General features: G+C 43.9%; 1 protein-coding gene across 1 annotated transcript in view; it reads left to right on the plus strand.

Annotated features, from left to right (window-relative positions):
- The window catches only part of LOC121578467 (sodium- and chloride-dependent GABA transporter 2), a 74,110-nt gene that overhangs the window by 42,514 nt on the left and 13,375 nt on the right, over positions 1 to 18,221 (plus strand). The window contains exons 5-11 of the mRNA XM_041892841.1: positions 3,528 to 3,660; positions 7,356 to 7,490; positions 9,321 to 9,424; positions 10,104 to 10,228; positions 15,258 to 15,370; positions 15,587 to 15,724; positions 16,135 to 16,237. Of these exons, the coding sequence (XP_041748775.1) occupies positions 3,528 to 3,660; positions 7,356 to 7,490; positions 9,321 to 9,424; positions 10,104 to 10,228; positions 15,258 to 15,370; positions 15,587 to 15,724; positions 16,135 to 16,237 (851 nt within the window). The remainder of the gene's footprint in view (positions 1 to 3,527; positions 3,661 to 7,355; positions 7,491 to 9,320; positions 9,425 to 10,103; positions 10,229 to 15,257; positions 15,371 to 15,586; positions 15,725 to 16,134; positions 16,238 to 18,221) is intronic.

The raw sequence follows: 18,221 nt of genomic DNA on the forward strand, positions 1-18,221 counted from the left end.
AATCCTTCGTGGATGAGATCTTCCGGGACATGCAGGGGCAGGGTGTGGTCGTGTACATAGATGACATCCTGGTGTACTCGCCTACCCGAGACGAGCATGTAGCCCTGGTGCGCCGAGTGTTGGGTAGGCTGTTGGAGCACGACCTGTATGTCAAGGCAGAGAAATGTCTGTTTTTTCAGGAGTCGGTCTCCTTTCTGGGTTATCAGTTGTCCGCGTCAGGGGTGAAGATGGAGGTTGACCGGGTGTCAGCCGTGCGTAATTGGCAAACCCCAACCACCGTTAAAGAGGTGCAGCAGTTCTTGGGTTTTGCGAATTACTACCGGAGGTTTATCCGGGGTTTTGGACAGGTGGCAGCTCCCATAACGTCTCTTCTGAAGGGGGGTCCGGTGCACTTGCAGTGGTCAGCGGAGGCGGACAGGGCTTTTGGGAGACTGAAGGTCCTGTTTACTTCGGCTCCAGTGCTTGCGCATCCGGATCCCGCCTTACCATTTCAGGTAGAGGTGGACGCGTCTGAGGCCGGTATAGGGGCCGTGCTATCTCAACGGTCCGGCACGCCACCTAAACTCCGCCCCTGTGCCTTTTACTCCAAAAAGCTCAGCCCGGCGGAGCGTAATTATGACGTAGGTGACAGGGAGCTGTTAGCCGTGGTTCAAGCCCTAAAGGTGTGGAGGCATTGGCTTGAGGGGGCTCAACACCCTTTCCTCATTTTGACTGACCACCGTAACCTGGAGTACATTCGGGCAGCTAGGAGACTGAACCCTCGCCAGGCTCGGTGGAACATGTTTCTAACCCGGTTTGTATTTAAGATCACGTACATCCCTGGGTCCCAGAACGGTAAGGCAGACGCCCTGTCCCGGCGGTATGACACAGAGGAGAGGTCCGTAGAGCCCACTTCCATACTGCCGGAGTCTTGTCTCGTGGCACCGGTAGTGTGGGAGGTCGATGCTGAAATCAAGCGGGCGTTGCGTACCGACCCTAGCCCTCCACAGTGTCCGGTGGGTCGGACGTACGTTCCGCTCGAGGTTCGGGATCGACTCATTTATTGGGCTCACACGTCACCCTCCTCTGGACATCCAGGTATTGGCCGGACAGTGCACTGCCTTAGCGCGAAGTACTGATGGCCAACGTTAGCCAGGGATGTGAGGGTTTATGTCTCCTCCTGTTCGGTGTGCGCCCAGTGTAAGGCGCCCAGACATCTGCCCAGGGGTAAGTTACAACCCCTGCCCGTTCCACAACGACCCTGGTCTCACCTCTCTGTGGATTTTGTTACAGACCTTCCCCCCTCTCAGGGGAATACCACCATACTGGTCGTTGTGGATCGGTTCTCTAAAGCCTGTCGTCTTCTCCCAATGCCAGGTCTTCCTACTGCCTTGCAGACCGCTGAGGCACTCTTCACCCACGTCTTCCGGCATTACGGGGTACCCGAGGATATAGTGTCTGATCGAGGTCCCCAGTTCACCTCCCGAGTCTGGAGAGCGTTCATGGAGCGCTTGGGGGTCTCGGTGAGCCTTACCTCGGGGTACCACCCGGAGAGTAATGGGCAGGTAGAACGAGTGAACCAGGATGTGGGTAGGTTTCTGAGGTCGTATTGCCAGGGCCGGCCGGAGGAGTGGGCGAGGTATATTCCCTGGGCAGAGATGGCCCAGAACTCTCTCCGCCACTCCTCCACCAACCTAACCCCTTTCCAATGTGTGTTGTGTTACCAGCCGGTTCTGGCACCGTGGCATCAGAGCCAGATCGAGGCCCCTGCGGTGGATGAGTGGGTAAGGCGCTCGGAGGAGACGTGGAACGCTGCACACGTCCATCTGCAGCGGGCCATCCATCGACAGAAGGCGAGCGCCGATCTCCACCGCAGTGAGGGGCCGGTGTACGCACCTGGAGATCGAGTCTGGCTCTCGACCAGAAACCTACCCCTCCGCCTGCCCTGCCGGAAGCTGGGTCGGCGGTTTGTGGGGTCTTTTAAAGTCCTGAGGAGATTGAACGAGGTGTGTTACAGGTTACTACTGCCTATTGAGTATAAGAATATTAACCCCTCGTTCCATGTGTCTCTTCTCAGGCCGGTGGTAGCTGGTCCACTCCAGGAAGATGAGATTGCAGAGACTCCTCCGCCCCCACTGGACATCGAGGGGGCTCCGGCGTACACAGTTCGGTCCATCTTGGATTCGAGACGCCGGATGGGGGGTCTCCAATATCTTGTGGAGTGGGAGGGGTACGGCCCGGAGGAGCGGTGCTGGGTGCCGAGGAGGGACATCCTAGACCCGTCTCTCCTGACAGAGTTCCACCGTAGTCACCCTGCGCGCCCTGCTCCGCGTCCTCCTGGTCGTCCCCGAGGCCGGGGTCGGCGCACGGCTGGAGCCTCGCGTCAAGGGGGGGGTACTGTCACGGTTTCGGCCGAGGCTGCTTCTCCTCCTTGCTCGGGCAGACTTCGGCGGTCGTCGTCCCCGGAGTACTAGCTACCACCGTTGTATGTTTTCGATGTTCGTTTGGTTTTGTCTTAATGTTGTACACCTGTTGTCGTTTAGCGTTGATTATGTGTCCTTTAAGTTCTCGTTTTGTTTGTCAGGTGTTGTGTGTGATTGCGCTACCTGTCTACTGAGACTGTGTTTGGTTTTTCTCCGTTGTTGTAGGAGAGGTTTCCGCACGTGTGTGCGCGTGAGTATTTTCTTTGCTAGTTTACGCCTGTGTGCGTAATCGCTCGTCTCCGGGCTCCTTTTGGCTCATGTTGTGTTTGGAGTACTATAGTCTGTTGGACGAAGCTTCTGTGTCCTGCGCCTGATTCCTGCACCACATCCACATACAGCACTCTTGACAGTAACGTAACAAAATGTGGAAAAAGTCAAGGGGTCTGAATACTTTCGAATGCACTGTATATGATTTCTATTGCTCTCTTGTTGCCAACTATCATGTCAACACACATCCTTATAAACTAATTAAACCTGAAAGCACAAAAGTCTCATAGCAGTTTAAAATACTGTCAATGTGTTCAACATAATACTTAATCAGGGCAAATCAACAGGACTCAATCCTTACAGCTGTATTGACTTTGGGAGTTTCTGCAGCTGCTAATTGAAGATGAGTCTTGAAAAGTACAGAAGTTATCATTCAGTTAGTGTCTGACAGAAAATATTTAGGAATTGCATAACTACAGTTTCTTCAATATTCTGTCTTTTCAATATGATATCTAAAACATCTGAAGATGTCTGTCTGTAAAACAGTGTTAAGGGAAGACAGTGTGTCCAACCCAACCCTGGTTGTGACGTCTGTTCTCAGGGATTAGTGTTTGATTCAGACCACCTTGGAGAGATACAGTTAGCGCAATATCCAAATTATTTAATTGAATGAATCCATAACAAGACAGAAATTGGTCTAGGCTGGGCCTATACCAACACAATTACAACATTTTGAAGGTGAAGTCTTGGGAGCAAATTATACATTAGTCAGGGTTACATTTTTGATAAGTAGTATTTTTATTAAGTGTATGTGGTCCCAGTGGGATTATGAATGAAATGTGTCTGTGCTGTTTCCAGGCGCAGGGTGTTGAGCATCTCCACAGGGATAGAGCAGATCGGTAGTCTGCGGTGGGAGCTGGCTCTGTGCCTGCTGCTGGCCTGGATACTCTGCTACTTCTGTGTCTGGAAAGGAGTGAAGTCTACTGGGAAGGTACAGTAGGCCTACATCTGATCTGGGAAGAAGGACAGTTTGGGTCTAGAAGTGCAATATGAATGTGCTGATGAGTGTAAGATACTGTATCTGTTTTGATTTGAAAAGTTACATACAGTGCATTCGGAAAGTATTCAGACCCCTTGACTTTTTCCTTTTTGTTACTTTACAGCGTTATTCTAAAATTGATTAAATTAATTGTTTTCCTCATCAATCTACACACAATACCCCATAATGACAAAGCGACAGTTTTTTTTAGAAATGTTTGCAAACAGAAATACCTTATTTACATAAGTATTCAGACCCTTTGCTGTGAGACTCAAAATTGAGCTCAGGTGCATCCTGTTTCCATTGATCATCCTTGAGATGTTTCTACAACTTGATTGGAGTCCACCTGTGGTAAATTCAATTGATTGGACATGATTTGGAATAGGCACACACCTGTCAATATAAGGACTCACAGTTGACAGTGCATGTCAGAGCAAAAACCAAGCCATGAGGTCAAAGGAATGGTGCGTAGAGGATTGTGTCGAGACACAGATCTGGGGGAGGGTACCAAAACATTTCTGCAGCATTGAATGTCCCCAAGAACACAGTGGTCTCCATCATTCTTAAATGGAAGAAGTTTGGAACCACCAAGACTCTCCCTTGAGCTGGCCGCCCGGCCAAACTGAGCAATTGGGGAGAAGGACCTTGGTCAGGGAGGTGACCAAGAACCCAATGGTCACTCTGACAGAGCTCCAGAGTTCCTCTGTGGAGATGGGAGAACCTTCCAGAAGGACAACCATCTCTGCAGCAATCAGGCCTTTATGGTAGAGTGGTCAGACGGAAGCCACTCCTCAGTAAAAGGCACATGACAGCCCGCTTGGAGTTTGCTAAAAGGCCCCTAAAGGACTCAGACCATGATAAATAAGATTCTCTGGTCTGATGAAACCAAGATGGAACTCTTTGGCCTGAATGCCAAGCGTCACGTCTGGAGGAAAACTGGCACCATCCCTATGGTGAAGCATGGTGGTGGCAGCATCATGCTGTGGGGATGTTTTTCAGCGGCAGGGACTGGGAGTCAGGATCAAGGGAAAGATGAACGGAGCACAGTACAGAGTGATCCTTAATAAAAACCTGCTCCATAGCACTCAGGACCTCAGACTGGGGCGAAGGTTCACCTTCCAACAGGACAACGACCCTAAGCACACAGCCAAGACAACTCAGCAACGCTCCCCATCCAACCTGACAGAGCTTGAGAGGATCTGCAGAGAAGAATGGGAGAAACTCCCTAAATGCAGTGTGCCAAGCTTGTAGCATCATACCCAAGAAGTCTCGAGGCTGTAATCGCTGCCAAAGGTGCTTCAACAAAGTACTGAGTGAAGGGTCTGAATACTTATGTAAATGTAATATTTCAGTTGTTGTTTTTTTCATACATTTGCAAACATTTCTAAAAACCTGTTTTAGCTTTGTCATTATGGGTTATTGTGTGTAGACTGATGAGGAAAAAAACAATTTAGTCAATTTTAGAATAAGGCTGTAACGTAACAAAATGTGGAAAAAGTCAAGGGGTCTGAATACTTTCCGAATGCACTGTATTGTGGCTTTAAGGAAATATAAACAAATCCTACAATCCAGCAAGTCTAAACTAGGCTACTTATGAGATGTAAAAGTGATGTTTTGTGGCTTTAAAGAAATAATGAACATTTCTACTAAATTCGGCAGACTTAAGCTTCTTATGAAAACGGCCTCTGACCGAAGGGTACTTCCATAACACGCTATGGAAGAGGTGAAGGTGCCACTTATGCATCCTCCTTATGCGAAATACCATTTATTTAACATATTTATTTCTGGTTTATTATAACATTAGGGCAAAAATATACCCAAGCTTATCTTGTATGACTAGGTACTGTAAGAACAATAAAAACCTATAATATTGGGTGACAGCGTTAACATTGATCCAGGCCATCCAAGGTGTGCAATGTATAATTGAAAGTATTTTCCTGTCCTGCTGAGTCAATTGGTAGGTCTAAGGAGAGGTAACGAGGTGTGTGCTGTCTGGTATGTGGCAGGAGAAGGTGGATGTAAAGGGAACGACGCCCAGGCCATCTTTCTTCTGCCTGCTGCTGGTCCACACAGCCCCTCCCTTACCTGTACTGAGGATACCAAATGTATCATTCTCCTGTAAGATTATGACATGTCCCCTGGCTTTTTATAATTCTTACCAGGGCTTTGTTTGTAAAATTGTAATATGTCAGGTAGAGTCAGTAAATCTGATGTTAAGGAGATCATTTTCATTGTTGAGACACATTTTCTTAAGTGATGTGACACATATTAAAGCATTGTTAAAATGGTAATGTCTCCATTAGCCTTTTTGTTTTACGACCAATGGAAATGTAATCCTATTTCATGGCTTCGCTGTACATTAAAGCGGCAATCAGCAGTTGAAACAATAACAAAGCATCTCCCCATCCCTGTTTCAGTAAAAAGCTGAGAGGGATAGGGCTGGAGAAATGTAACCACTCTCAAATTCATAGACAGAGCTATGGATGCAAGGACTGACCATACCATCCATGATATCAAAGTTATAGTTAACCATGTTTTGAGGCTATATAGTGTTTGTTTATATTTACTTTGTTTACAAACATTGGAGTGAAACAAGCTTATGTTTTGGGGTTCTGATGGGGCACGACAGTTGAACTAAGCTCATGAGGCATTTTTAAGTTATATTCTTCAAGAATCAATGGGTACATTTAATTAATTCTGAAGTCCAAAGATGGATGAAGCAACTGAAGATTGCCCCTTTTAAGTGTAAGTAAGAGATGTTTTAAGTTATTAAATCTACTTACCTGGAGTTGTGTAAACGCTTACTAAAGCTAGCCCTATACCTGCAAATATTCCAGCACTGTTGCTTTCTGACATGAATTTTAGCATTATGTTTAAATTCACCATGGACATTGATATGTTTTCCCAAAGGGAACAATGTGTGTTGTTTTTTACGAAGTGTTCAAACTAGAAATGTGTCACATTTAGAATAATTTATTGCTTATACACTGAGTGTAAAAAACATTAGGAACACCTTCCTAATATTGAGTTGCACCCCCTTTTGGCCTCAGAACAGCCTCAATTTTGTCGGGGCATGGACTCTACAAGGTGTCGAAAGCATTCCACAGGGATGCTGGCCCATGACTCCAATGCTTACCACAGTTGTGTCAAGTTGGCTGGGTGTCCTTTGGGTGGTGGACCATTCTTGATACACACGGGAAACTGTTGAACCCAGCAGCGTTGCAGTTCTTGACACCCTTCAATCTTTTGTGTTGCCCATTCACCCTTTGAATGGCACACATACACAGTCCATGTCTCAAGGCTTAAAAATCCTTCTTTAACTTGTCTCCTGCCCTTCATCTACACTGACTGAAGTGTATTTAACAAGTGAAATCAATAAGGGATCATAACTTTCACCTGGTCAGTCTATGTAATTGAAAGAGCAGGTGTTCCTAATGTTTTGTACACTGAGTGGACTATTCTCACTATTGCACTGCTTTGGTTTTATTAACATGCATTTTGCTCTTTCTGAGGCTGACATTATGCCCCTTTTTATATACACACTGTAATTTTCCCTTGATATAAACATCTTCTGAAAGGACTAAAATGTCTGTCATGGTGAATATGTTTGGTTATTTATTGTCAGGTAATATCTCTCCTCTTGATAGGTGGTGTATTTCACAGCTACCTTTCCCTATCTGATGTTGATCGTTCTATTGGCTCGGGGACTCACGTTACCTGGAGCTATCGATGGGATCAAGTTTTACCTCTACCCGGACCCTGCAAGACTGGTCGACCCACAGGTAAATCATTTACATTTTACATTTTAGTCATTTATCCAGAGTGACTTACAGTTAGTGAGTGCATACATTTTCATACTGAGCTGTCATGCCCCTCAACATGTGTGCCAAATATCATAATTCCGTAACAAATAGGTAGAGAATTATGACAATGTGGTTGTTGTAGCACCACAGCAGTGGCGGTCAGTGCCGTTTAAGATGAGGGAGGATAAATATATATATGTGTATATATATATATATATATATATATATATATATATATATATATGAGCAAGCCTTATTTCTATTACAGCATATTGGATGATTCTCATTCATATTCCATTCACCCAGTTCAATGTAACAGCGATAGGTTTAGGCTACTACATGATACCTACATTTTCCCTATACACATCATGAAGTTGCTACAACCTAGCCTATGAGTGAAAGTTTACAACGTAGGTGCACACAGGTCGAGAGACAAATTTGAGGTGACAGACAGTGACACATGGACAGACAGTGACATTCAATACCGCCTTGCACACTCTTGCCTGCATCTAGCTGATATAGGGTGTAATCATTAGTCCAACAGTTGCAAACAAGAGTTTCTATTGGACAAATTCAGTTATGTTTATCCCCGTTTTGTTCCATTTGCTTCTGTTTAAGAAACGTTTTTCAACATGAATCGGCGGAATGAATACACCAGTAAGGCATTAGTAAACGCGTTACAATCATGCAGTAATGTTACAGTGTACAGTCAGTAAGCAGTTACACCGGCGGGCCTCGTGAGTCCCGTGTAGCTCAGTTGGTAGAGCATGGCGCTTGCAACGCCAGGGTTGTGGGTTCAATTCCCACGGGGGACCAGTATGAAAATATTTATGCACTCACTAACTGTAAGTCGCTCTGGTTAAGAGCGTCTGCTAAATGACTAAAATGTAATGTAAATTTGTAATACCAAAAGCTTACCTTGACTTGGAAGAGTTCCAGTGTTTTTTGGGAAAGACATAGCCAGCTAGCTAACATAGCATCCCTCTGTTTGAGCAGGGTGTTTCAGTAGGCTAAACTAGCTAGCTGCATTTGCTAGCTAAGTAAGTGAAACTGACAGTGCATTTGTTTTAATGAAATCTCTCTCTATATATATTTCTCTCTTGCTTCTCCTTCATTTTGGAAGAAATTAATTTGTTCAAACTGTTCAACTATTGTCTTTCTCTTTGAGTCAACTACTCACCACATTTTATTACACTGCAGTGCTAGCTAGCTGTAGCTTATGCTTCCAGTACTAGATTAATTCTCTGATCCTTTGATTGGGTGGACAATATGTCAGTTCATGCTGCAAGAGCTCTGATAGGCTGGAGGACGTCCTCCGGAAGTTGTCATAATTACTGTGTAAGTCTATGGAAGGGGGTGAGAACCATGAGCCTCCTAGGTTTTGTATTGAAGTCAATGTACCCAGAGGAGGATGGAACACCATGGTGCTACCCTACAGAGTGCTGTTGAGGCTACTATAGACCTTCATTGCAAAATAGTGTTTTAATCAATTATTTGGTGACGTGATTATATTTAGTATAGTTTTATCTAAAAATGATAACTTTTTAATTGTTACAATTTTTTATGAAATTCACTGAGGAGGATAGTCCTCTCCTTCCTCCTCTGAGGAGCCTCCACTGCACCACAGGTAAGTTTGGAGCACAGCAGGTAAAACAATCAGCATACAATAGATCAAGAAAATCAGCGAAGATACCATGTGGGCAGGAAATGCAATGCATTACCTGTGTTTTTATTACTGGATATTTTTAGCTAATGTTCTACCTTTAAAAAGGCTTCAATGTGATGTATACTGTATGTGTCCCATTGCAGGTATGGATGGATGCTGGAGCACAGGTGCTTTTCTCCTTCGGCATCTGTCAAGGGAGCCTGACTGCACTGGGCAGCTACAATCAGTATAACAATGACTGCTATAAGTAAATACTTATATTTTCTTCCCTGCTAGCTTGTGGCTGCCTATTGTATTATAATTTTTATTTTACCTTTTTTTGTGTCCTTTGGGAGGTTAACTAACCTAGGATGTAGTGGATTTGGAAATGTCCAAGTATTGTTTTTGAGCCCCACTCTGACAGGTTGAATTATGTCAAAAGATTTTACACTTTTGGGTATTGGATATATACAGTATGTTCTATACTATAATTTGGATCACTTCAGGAGCTGTAGTGCTGTAGCTGGCAATGGCTCTCAAGTGTCTCAAAGTCTCTGTAGGCCATGCCATCTTTGGCCTGAGAGTCTGGGAGCCAAACACTGTTAGCATTGACTCTGACTGACCCCTTAAAGGGCCTTTTCATACATCAGTGTCCATGACTCAGGCTCAGGGGTGGGCTGGCTCCTCACAGGAAGTTCTTTATCCTGGTTCACAGACAAGTGAGACAGAGAGGCGACTTAAAAGCCTCTTTAGCATTCATTTATTAAGGCTGGCATGATTCCGCCTTCTCGTCTTTATTGTTAATTCTCTGAAGGTTTAGCTTATCTCAAATGTAGTTATTTGAATTCCTGTACAGAGGAAATTTACTCAGACCTTAAGCGCAATTCATGAGATTTGACCTGAGCTGATCTTACCTTACCTTTTCTTACCTTTTACCTCATTTATAGGGACACGTTTGTGCTGTGTTTGGTGAATGGAGGATCAAGCTTCGTTGCTGGGTTTGCTATCTTCTCTGTGTTGGGCTTCATGTCATATGAACAGGGGCTGCCCATATCTGAAGTTGCAGCATCTGGTAAGAGTACCACCAGTGGCTTAAAGTACTTAAGTATAAATACTTTAAAGTACTACTTAAGTAGTTTTTTGAGGTAACTGTACTTTACTTTACTATTTATATTTTTGACAACTTTTACTTTTACTTCATTACATTCCTAAAGAAATAATGTACTTTTTACTCCCTACATTTTCCTTGACACCCAAAAGTACTTGTTACATTTTGAATGCTTAGCAGGACAGGAAAATTGTCAAATTCACGCACTTATCAAGGGAATACGTGGTCATCCCTACTGCCTCTGATCTGGCGGACTCACTAAACACAAATGCATAATTTGTAAATTATGTCTGAGTGTTGGAGTGTGCCCCTGGCTATCCGCACATTTTAAAAACAAGAAAATGGTGCCGTCTGCTTTGCTTAATATACTTCAGTACAGTCAGGTCCATAAGTATTTGGACAGTGACACAATTTGCATAATTTTGGCTCTGTACGCCACCACAATGGATTTGAAAGGAAACAATCAAGATGTGCTTTAAGTGTAGACTTTCATCTTTAATTTAAGGGTTTTGTCAAAATGATTGTATGAACCGTGTAGGAATTACAACCATTTCTATGCATAGCCCCCTAATTTTAGGGGTTCAAAGTAATTGGACAAACTAACATAATCATAAATTAAATTGTGAGTTTTAATACTTGGTTGCAAATCCTTTGCAGTCAATGATTACCTGAAGTCTGGAACCCATAGACATCAACAGATGCTGGGTTTCTTCCCTGGTGATGCTCTGCCAGGCCTTTACTGCAGCTATCTTCAGTTCCTGTTTGTTCTTGGGGAGTTTTGCCTTCAGCAAGTGAAATGCATGCTCAATTGGATTCAGGTCAGGAGATTGACTTGGCCATTGCAGAACATTCCACTTCTTTGCCTTAAAAAAGTATTGGGTTGCTTTCTCAGTATGCTTCAGGTCATTGTCCATCTGCACTGTGAAGCGCCGTCCAATGAGTTTTGAAGCATTTGGCTGAATCTGAGCAGATAATTTATTTTTTATAATATAGCCCTAAACTTCAGAATTTATCCTGCTGCTTTTGTCAGCAGTCACATCATCAATAAATACAAGAGAACCAGTTCCATTGGCAGCCATACATGCCCACGCCATAACACTACCTCCACCATGCTTCACAGATGAGGTGGTATGCTTCGGATCATGAGCAGTTCCTTCCCTTCTCCATACTCTTCTCTTCCCATCATTCTGGTACAAGTTGATCTTTGTCTCATCTGTCCATAGGATGTTGTTCCAGAACTGTAGTCTTTTAAAGTTTTTTTTGGGCAAAATCTGGTCTTTCTGTTTTTGAGGCTTACCAATGGTTTACATCTTGTGGTAAACCCTCTGTATTTACTCTGGTGAAGTCTTCTCTTGATTGTTGACTGACACAGGTATGCCTACCTCCTGGAGGGTGTTCTTGATTTCTGCCAACTGTTGTGAAGGGGTTTTTCTTCACAAGGGAAATAAGTATTCTGTCATCCACCTCAGTTGTTTTCTGTGGTCTTCTGGGCCTTTTGGTGTTCCTGAGCTCACCAGTGCGTTCTTTCTTTTTAAGAATGTACCAAATAGTTGATTTGGCCACATCTAATGTTTTTGCTATCTCTCTGATGGGTTTGTTTTGATTTTTCAGCCTAATGATGGCTTGCTTCACTGGCAGTGACAACTCTTTGGACTTCATATTGAGGGTTAACAGCAACAGATTCCAAATGCAAATGCCACACTTGAAATCAACTCTAGACCCTTTATCTGCTTACTTGTAAATTAACTAGTTGAGGGAATAACACACACCTGGCCATGGAACAGCTGAGCAGCCAATTGTCCAATTACTTTTGGTCCTTTAAAAAGGGGGGAACACATATAAAAAGTGCTGTAACTCCTACACCGTTCACCCGATTTGGATGTAAATACCCTCAAATTAAAGCTAAAAGTCTGCACTTTCAGCTCATATTCTTTATTTAATTTCAACTCAATATGCTGTGGTAGACAGCTAAAATAATAATAACTTGGTCAATGTCCAAATATTTATGGACCTTACTGTATATTTAGAACCAAATACTGTTAGACTTTTGCTCAAGTAGTATTTTACTGGGTAACTTTCACTTTTACTTGAGTAACTTTCTATTAAGGTATCTATACTTTTACTCAAGTATGACAATTGGGTACTTTTTCCACAACTGAGTATGACTACAGTGGCTTGCGAAAGTATTCACCCCCCTTGGCATTTTTCCTATTTTGTTGCCTTACAACCCAATTTTTGGTGGGGTTGTATCATTTGATTTACACAACATGCCTACCACTTTGAAGATGCAAAATATTTTTTTGGGTGAAACAAACAAGAATTAAGACAAGAAAACAGAACTTGAGTGTGCATAACTATTCACCCCCCAAAGTCAATACTTTGTAGAGCCACCTTTTGCAGCAATTACAGCTGCAAGTCTCTTGAGGTATGTCTCTATAAGCTTGGCACATGTAGCCACTAGGATTTTTGCCCATTCTTCAAGGCAAAACTGCTCCAGCTCCTTCAAGTTAGATGGGTTCCGCTGGTGTACAGAAATCTTTAAGTCATACCACAGACTTTGACTAGGCCATTCCAAGACATTTAAATGTTTCCCCTTAAACCACTCGAGTGTTGCTTTAGCAGTATGCTTAGGGTCATTGTCCTGCTGGAAGGTGAACCTCCGTCCCAGTCTCAAATCTCTGGAAGACTGAAACAGGTTTCCCTCAACAATTTCCCTGTATTTAGAGCCATCCGTCATTCCTTCAATTCTGACCAGTTTCCCAGTCCCTGCCGATGGAAAAACATCCCCACAGCATGACGTGATCTTCCTGTCTGGGTTGGCGCCCCCCCCTTGGTTTGTGCTGTGGTGGAGACCTCTGTGGGCTATACTCGGCCTTGTCTCAGGATTGTAAGTTGGTGGTTGGGGATATCCCTCTAGTGGTGCCGGGGGCTGTGCTTTGGCGGAGTGGGTGGGGTTATATCCTTCCTGTTTGGCCCTGTCCGGGGTTTCTTCGGATGGGGCCACAGTGTCTCCGGACCGCTCCTGTCTCAGCCTCCAGTATTTATGCTGCAGTAGTTTATGTGTCGGGGGCTGGGGTTAGTTGGTTATACCTGGAGTACTTCTCCTGTCTTATCCAGTGTCCTGTGTGAATTTAAGTATGCTCTCTCTAATTCTCTCGTTCTCTCTTTCTCTCTGAGAACCTGAGCCCTAGGACCATACGTCAGGACTACCGGGCATGATGACACCTTGCTGTCCCCAGTCCGCCTGGCCTTGCTGCTATTCCAGTTTCAACTGTTCTGCCTGCGGCTACGAAACCCCCTACCTGTCCCAGACCTGCTGTTTTCAACTCTAAATGATCGGCTATGAAAAGCCAACTGAGAGACCTGAGCCCTAGGACCATACGTCGGGACTACCGGCCGTGGTGACTCCTTGCTGTCCCCAGTCCGCCTGGCCTTGCTGCTATTCCAGTTTAAACTGTTCTGCCTGCGGTTATGGAACCCCTACCTGTCCCAGACCTGCTGTTTTAAACTCTAATGATCGGCTATGAAAAGCCAACTGAGATTTATTCCTGATTATTATTTGACCATGCTTGTCACTTATGAACATTTTTGAACATCTTGGCATGGTTCTGTTATAACCTCCACCCGGCACAGCCAGAAGAGGACTGGCCACCCCTCATAGCCTGGTTCCTCTCTAGGTTTCTTCCTAGGTTTTGCCTTTCTAGGGAGTTTTTCCTAGCCACCGTGCTTCTACACCTGCATTACTAGCTGTTTGGGGTTTTAGGCTGGGTTTCTGTACAGCACTTCGAGATATTAGCTGATGTAAGAAGGGCTATATAAAATAAAATTGATTGATTGATTGATTGATGATGCTGCCACCACCATGCTTCACTGTGGGGATGGTGTTCTCGAGATGATGAGCGGTGTTGGGTTTGCGCCAGACATAGCATTTTCCTTGATGGCCAAAAAGCTCAATTTTACCAGAGTACCGTCTTCCATATGTTTGGGGAGTCTCCCACATGCCTATTGGCGAACACCAAATGTGTTTGCTTATTTATTTCTTTAAGCAATGGCTTTTTTCTGGCCACTCTTCCGTAAAGCCCAGCTCTGTGGAGTGTAAGGCTTAAAGTGGTCCTATGGACAGATCCTCCAATCTCCGCTGTGGAGCTTTGCAGCTCCTTCAGGGTTATCTTTGGTCTCTTTGTTGCCTCTCTGATTAATGCCCTCCTTGCCTGGTCCGTGAGTTTTGGTGGGCGGCCCTCTCTTGTCAGGTTTGTTGTGGTGGCACATTCTTTCAATTTTTTTTATAATGGATTTAATGGTGCTCCGTGGGATGTTCAAAGTTTCTGATATTTTTTTATAACCCAACCCTGATCTGTACTTCTCCACAATGTTGTCCCTGACCTGTTTGGAGAGCTCCTTGGTCTTAATGGTGCCGCTTGCTTGGTGGTGCCCCTTGCTTAGTGGTGTTGCAGACTCTGGGGCCTTTCAGAACAGGTGTATATATACTGAGATCATGTGACACTTAGATTGCACACAGGTGGACTTTATTTGAATAATTATGTGACATCTGAAGGTAAGTGGTTGCCCCAGATCTTATACATACATATGCATGCATCACTTTTCCGTTATTTATTTTTTCGACTTTTTTGAAACAAGTTATTTTTTTCATTTCACTTCAACAATTTGGACTTTTTTGTGTATGTCCATTACATGAAATCCCAATAAAAATCCATTTAAATTACAGGTTGTAATGCAACAAAATAGGAAAAACGCCAAGGGGATGAATACTTTTGCAAGGCACTGTAACTTCCTTGCCTGGTGCCAGATCAGTTTGTGCTGTCTTGCCAATTCCTTGTGACAATGACCATAGGAGTTGACAAGACAACACAAACAGATCCAGGGCCACCACTAACTTCCATAGTTTACCACTAACTTCTATACTTAACATTACTTCCATAGTTTATGGTTATTTATTTTGTATGAGAAAGTGCATGTGTCCACATTGCTACAGGTCCTGGCCTGGCGTTCATAGCCTATCCTCGTGCCGTGGCCATGATGCCTTTACCTCAGTTGTGGTCCATATGTTTCTTCGTCATGGTCATCTTGCTGGGTGCTGACACACAGGTGAGACAAGAAAGGTTCAAACGCATCAAAAGTTCAATTAATCATTCTTGAAATATTATCCATATGAGGCTACATTAGTAGGATAACTTTTTATTATTTTGTGTCTGATTTCATTGTTATTAAGGATTTTAGAGTCAAGTGGATCTTAATGTTGTTCATGCGACTTCGTGAGTAGGCATAGAGGATGACTTGGCCCCTCTCTGCCCCTGGTCACAGTTTGTCAGTCTGGAGTGCCTGATGACCTCTGTGACAGACATGTTCCCCACCGTGTTTCGAAGGAGGTACCGTCGAGAGCTGCTGCTGCTGTGTCTCTGCTCTGTCTGCTTCTTCCTGGGACTCCTTCTGGTCACAGAGGTGAGTGTCTCACTACTCTAGTCTTCACTCTTTTCCTCCCTTCGTTCTGGCTGTGTTTTTCTAGTCTACAGTAGTCAAGCACTGGAACAAAGTTATGTCCTGACCTAGCCAACGTCTCAACACTGTCTTAGTATACTAGTCTAGTGAGACCGCTGAGGTTGAAACGTGTTAAGCTGCTTTTCTGGGGGCATATGAGTCTTGTATTCTCGCACTCCGTGAGAAAGGCTAACACCTTAAGTCCTCCTGGTACTATACATACTATTGGTTACTATTTTCTAGAGAATCACATACCCTATATCATGTACCTTTTGATTAACATTTTGTGATCATAAGATACCAGTGTATTTAAATTCAAGTACAGAATTAGTCATAGTTTCACGCTGTTTGATCATGTCTGTTCTCTGTTGCAGGGAGGGTTATATTTTCTACAACTTTTTGACCATTACGTGTGCAGTGGCAACAATCTCCTTCTGCTCTCTGTCTGCCAGTCAATAGCAATCGGTTGGATTTATGGTAAGTCCTCAAGATTCTCTGGTGATAACAAATGCTAACAATTAAGTAATGTGACTCTTCAGGAGATAGTTATTCGCCCCAAGTGTCCATTCAGTTCCTGTTTTGGGTTATGATTTATCCTTAGAGAGGAATTACTATATGTTGAAATATTTAGACCTTCTAAGAAGGGTTTTAATTATTTTGGATTAAGGATGTTGCGGATATGTCTATCTAAACGTGTGCCTCGAAGTTCCCTCACATTGATTTGTCTTTTGCATTTTTAGTCACATGTAGACAGACCAGAAGGTTGAGCATCTAGGAACATCACTCAAATGTCCACAAATACATGCAATATGATTTTGTCCCATGATAACACATACGTAAGCGCAGTCTACATTGTCTTTGAATAATACTGTATATCACTTTTAAATCTTCAAATGTGAAATGATCTTACATTTTGGTAAGTTGATATACTATTCTTTCCAAACGGTCACTCAGTAAGTAGCCTAAGTACTTTTAAAGCAAGAGGCACAAAGCCAAAACAGTATTCAATAAAGTAGATTCTTAAGTCTCTTATAGGGACTTATAGGGATAGTTTGTCTGATGTTCTTTGTGGGTTTTCAGTGTTTTAAAGTCCCAGGTGCTTAGTTCAGTCTTCTGTGAAATAATTGTTAACTTTCACATAGCTTACACTTGTTTCTCAAGCCTATTCAATAACACTACTAAAACCATGACTGGATATACAGTGGGGAGAACAAGTATTTGATACATTGCCGATTTTGCAGGTTTTCCTACTTACAAAGCATGTAGAGGTCTGTAATTTTTATCATAGGTACACTTCAACTGTGAGAGACAGAATCTAAAATCACATTGTATGATTTTTAAGTAATTAATTTGCATTTTATTGCATGACATAAGTATTTGATACATCAGAAAAGCAGAACTTAATATTTGGTACAGAAACCTTTGTTTGCAATTACAGAGATCATACGTTTCCTGTAGGTCTTGACCAGGTTTGCACACACTGCAGCAGGGATTTTGGCCCACTCCTCCATACAGACCTTCTCCAGATCCTTCAGGTTTCGGGACTGTCGCTGGGCAATACGGATTTTGAGCTCCCTCCAAAGATTTTCTATTGGTTTCAGGTCTGGAGACTGGCTAGGCCACTCCAGGACCTTGAGATGCTTCGTACGGAGCCACTCCTTAGTTGCCCTGGCTGTGTGTTTCGGGTCGTTGTCATGCTGGAAGACCCAGCCACGACCCATCTTCAATGCTCTTACTGAGGGAAGGAGGTTGTTGGCCAAGATCTCGCGATACATGGCCCCATCCATCCTCCCCTCAATACGGTGCAGTCGTCCTGTCCCCTTTGCAGAAAAGCATCCCCAAAGAATGATGTTTCCACCTCCATGCTTCACTGTTGGGATGGTGTTCTTGGGGTTGTACTCATCCTTCTTCTTCCTCCAAACACGGCGAGTGGAGTTTAGACCAAAAAGCTCTATTTTTGTCTCATCAGACCACATGACCTTCTCCCATTCCTCCTCTGGATCATCCAGATGGTCATTGGCAAACTTCAGAAGGGCCTGGACATGCGCTGGCTTGAGCAGGGGGACCTTGCGTGCGCTGCAGGATTTTAATCCATGACGGCGTAGTGTGTTACTAATGGTTTTCTTTGAGACTGTGGTCCCAGCTCTCTTCAGGTCATTGACCAGGTCCTGCCGTGTAATTCTGGGCTGATCCCTCACCTTCCTCATGATCATTGATGCCCCACGAGGTGAGATCTTGCATGGAGCCCCAGACCGAGGGTGATTGACCGTCATCTTGAACTTCTTCAATTTTCTAATAATTGCGCCAACAGTTGTTGCCTTCTCACCAAGCTGCTTGCCTATTGTCCTGTAGCCCATCCCAGCCTTGTGCAGGTCTACAATTTTATCCCTGATGTCCTTACACAGCTCTCTGGTCTTGGCCATTGTGGAGAGGTTGGAGTCTGTTTGATTGAGTGTGTGGA

This window comes from Coregonus clupeaformis, chromosome 12 (assembly GCF_020615455.1).
Source record: "Coregonus clupeaformis isolate EN_2021a chromosome 12, ASM2061545v1, whole genome shotgun sequence".
Classification (NCBI taxonomy): domain Eukaryota; kingdom Metazoa; phylum Chordata; class Actinopteri; order Salmoniformes; family Salmonidae; genus Coregonus; species Coregonus clupeaformis.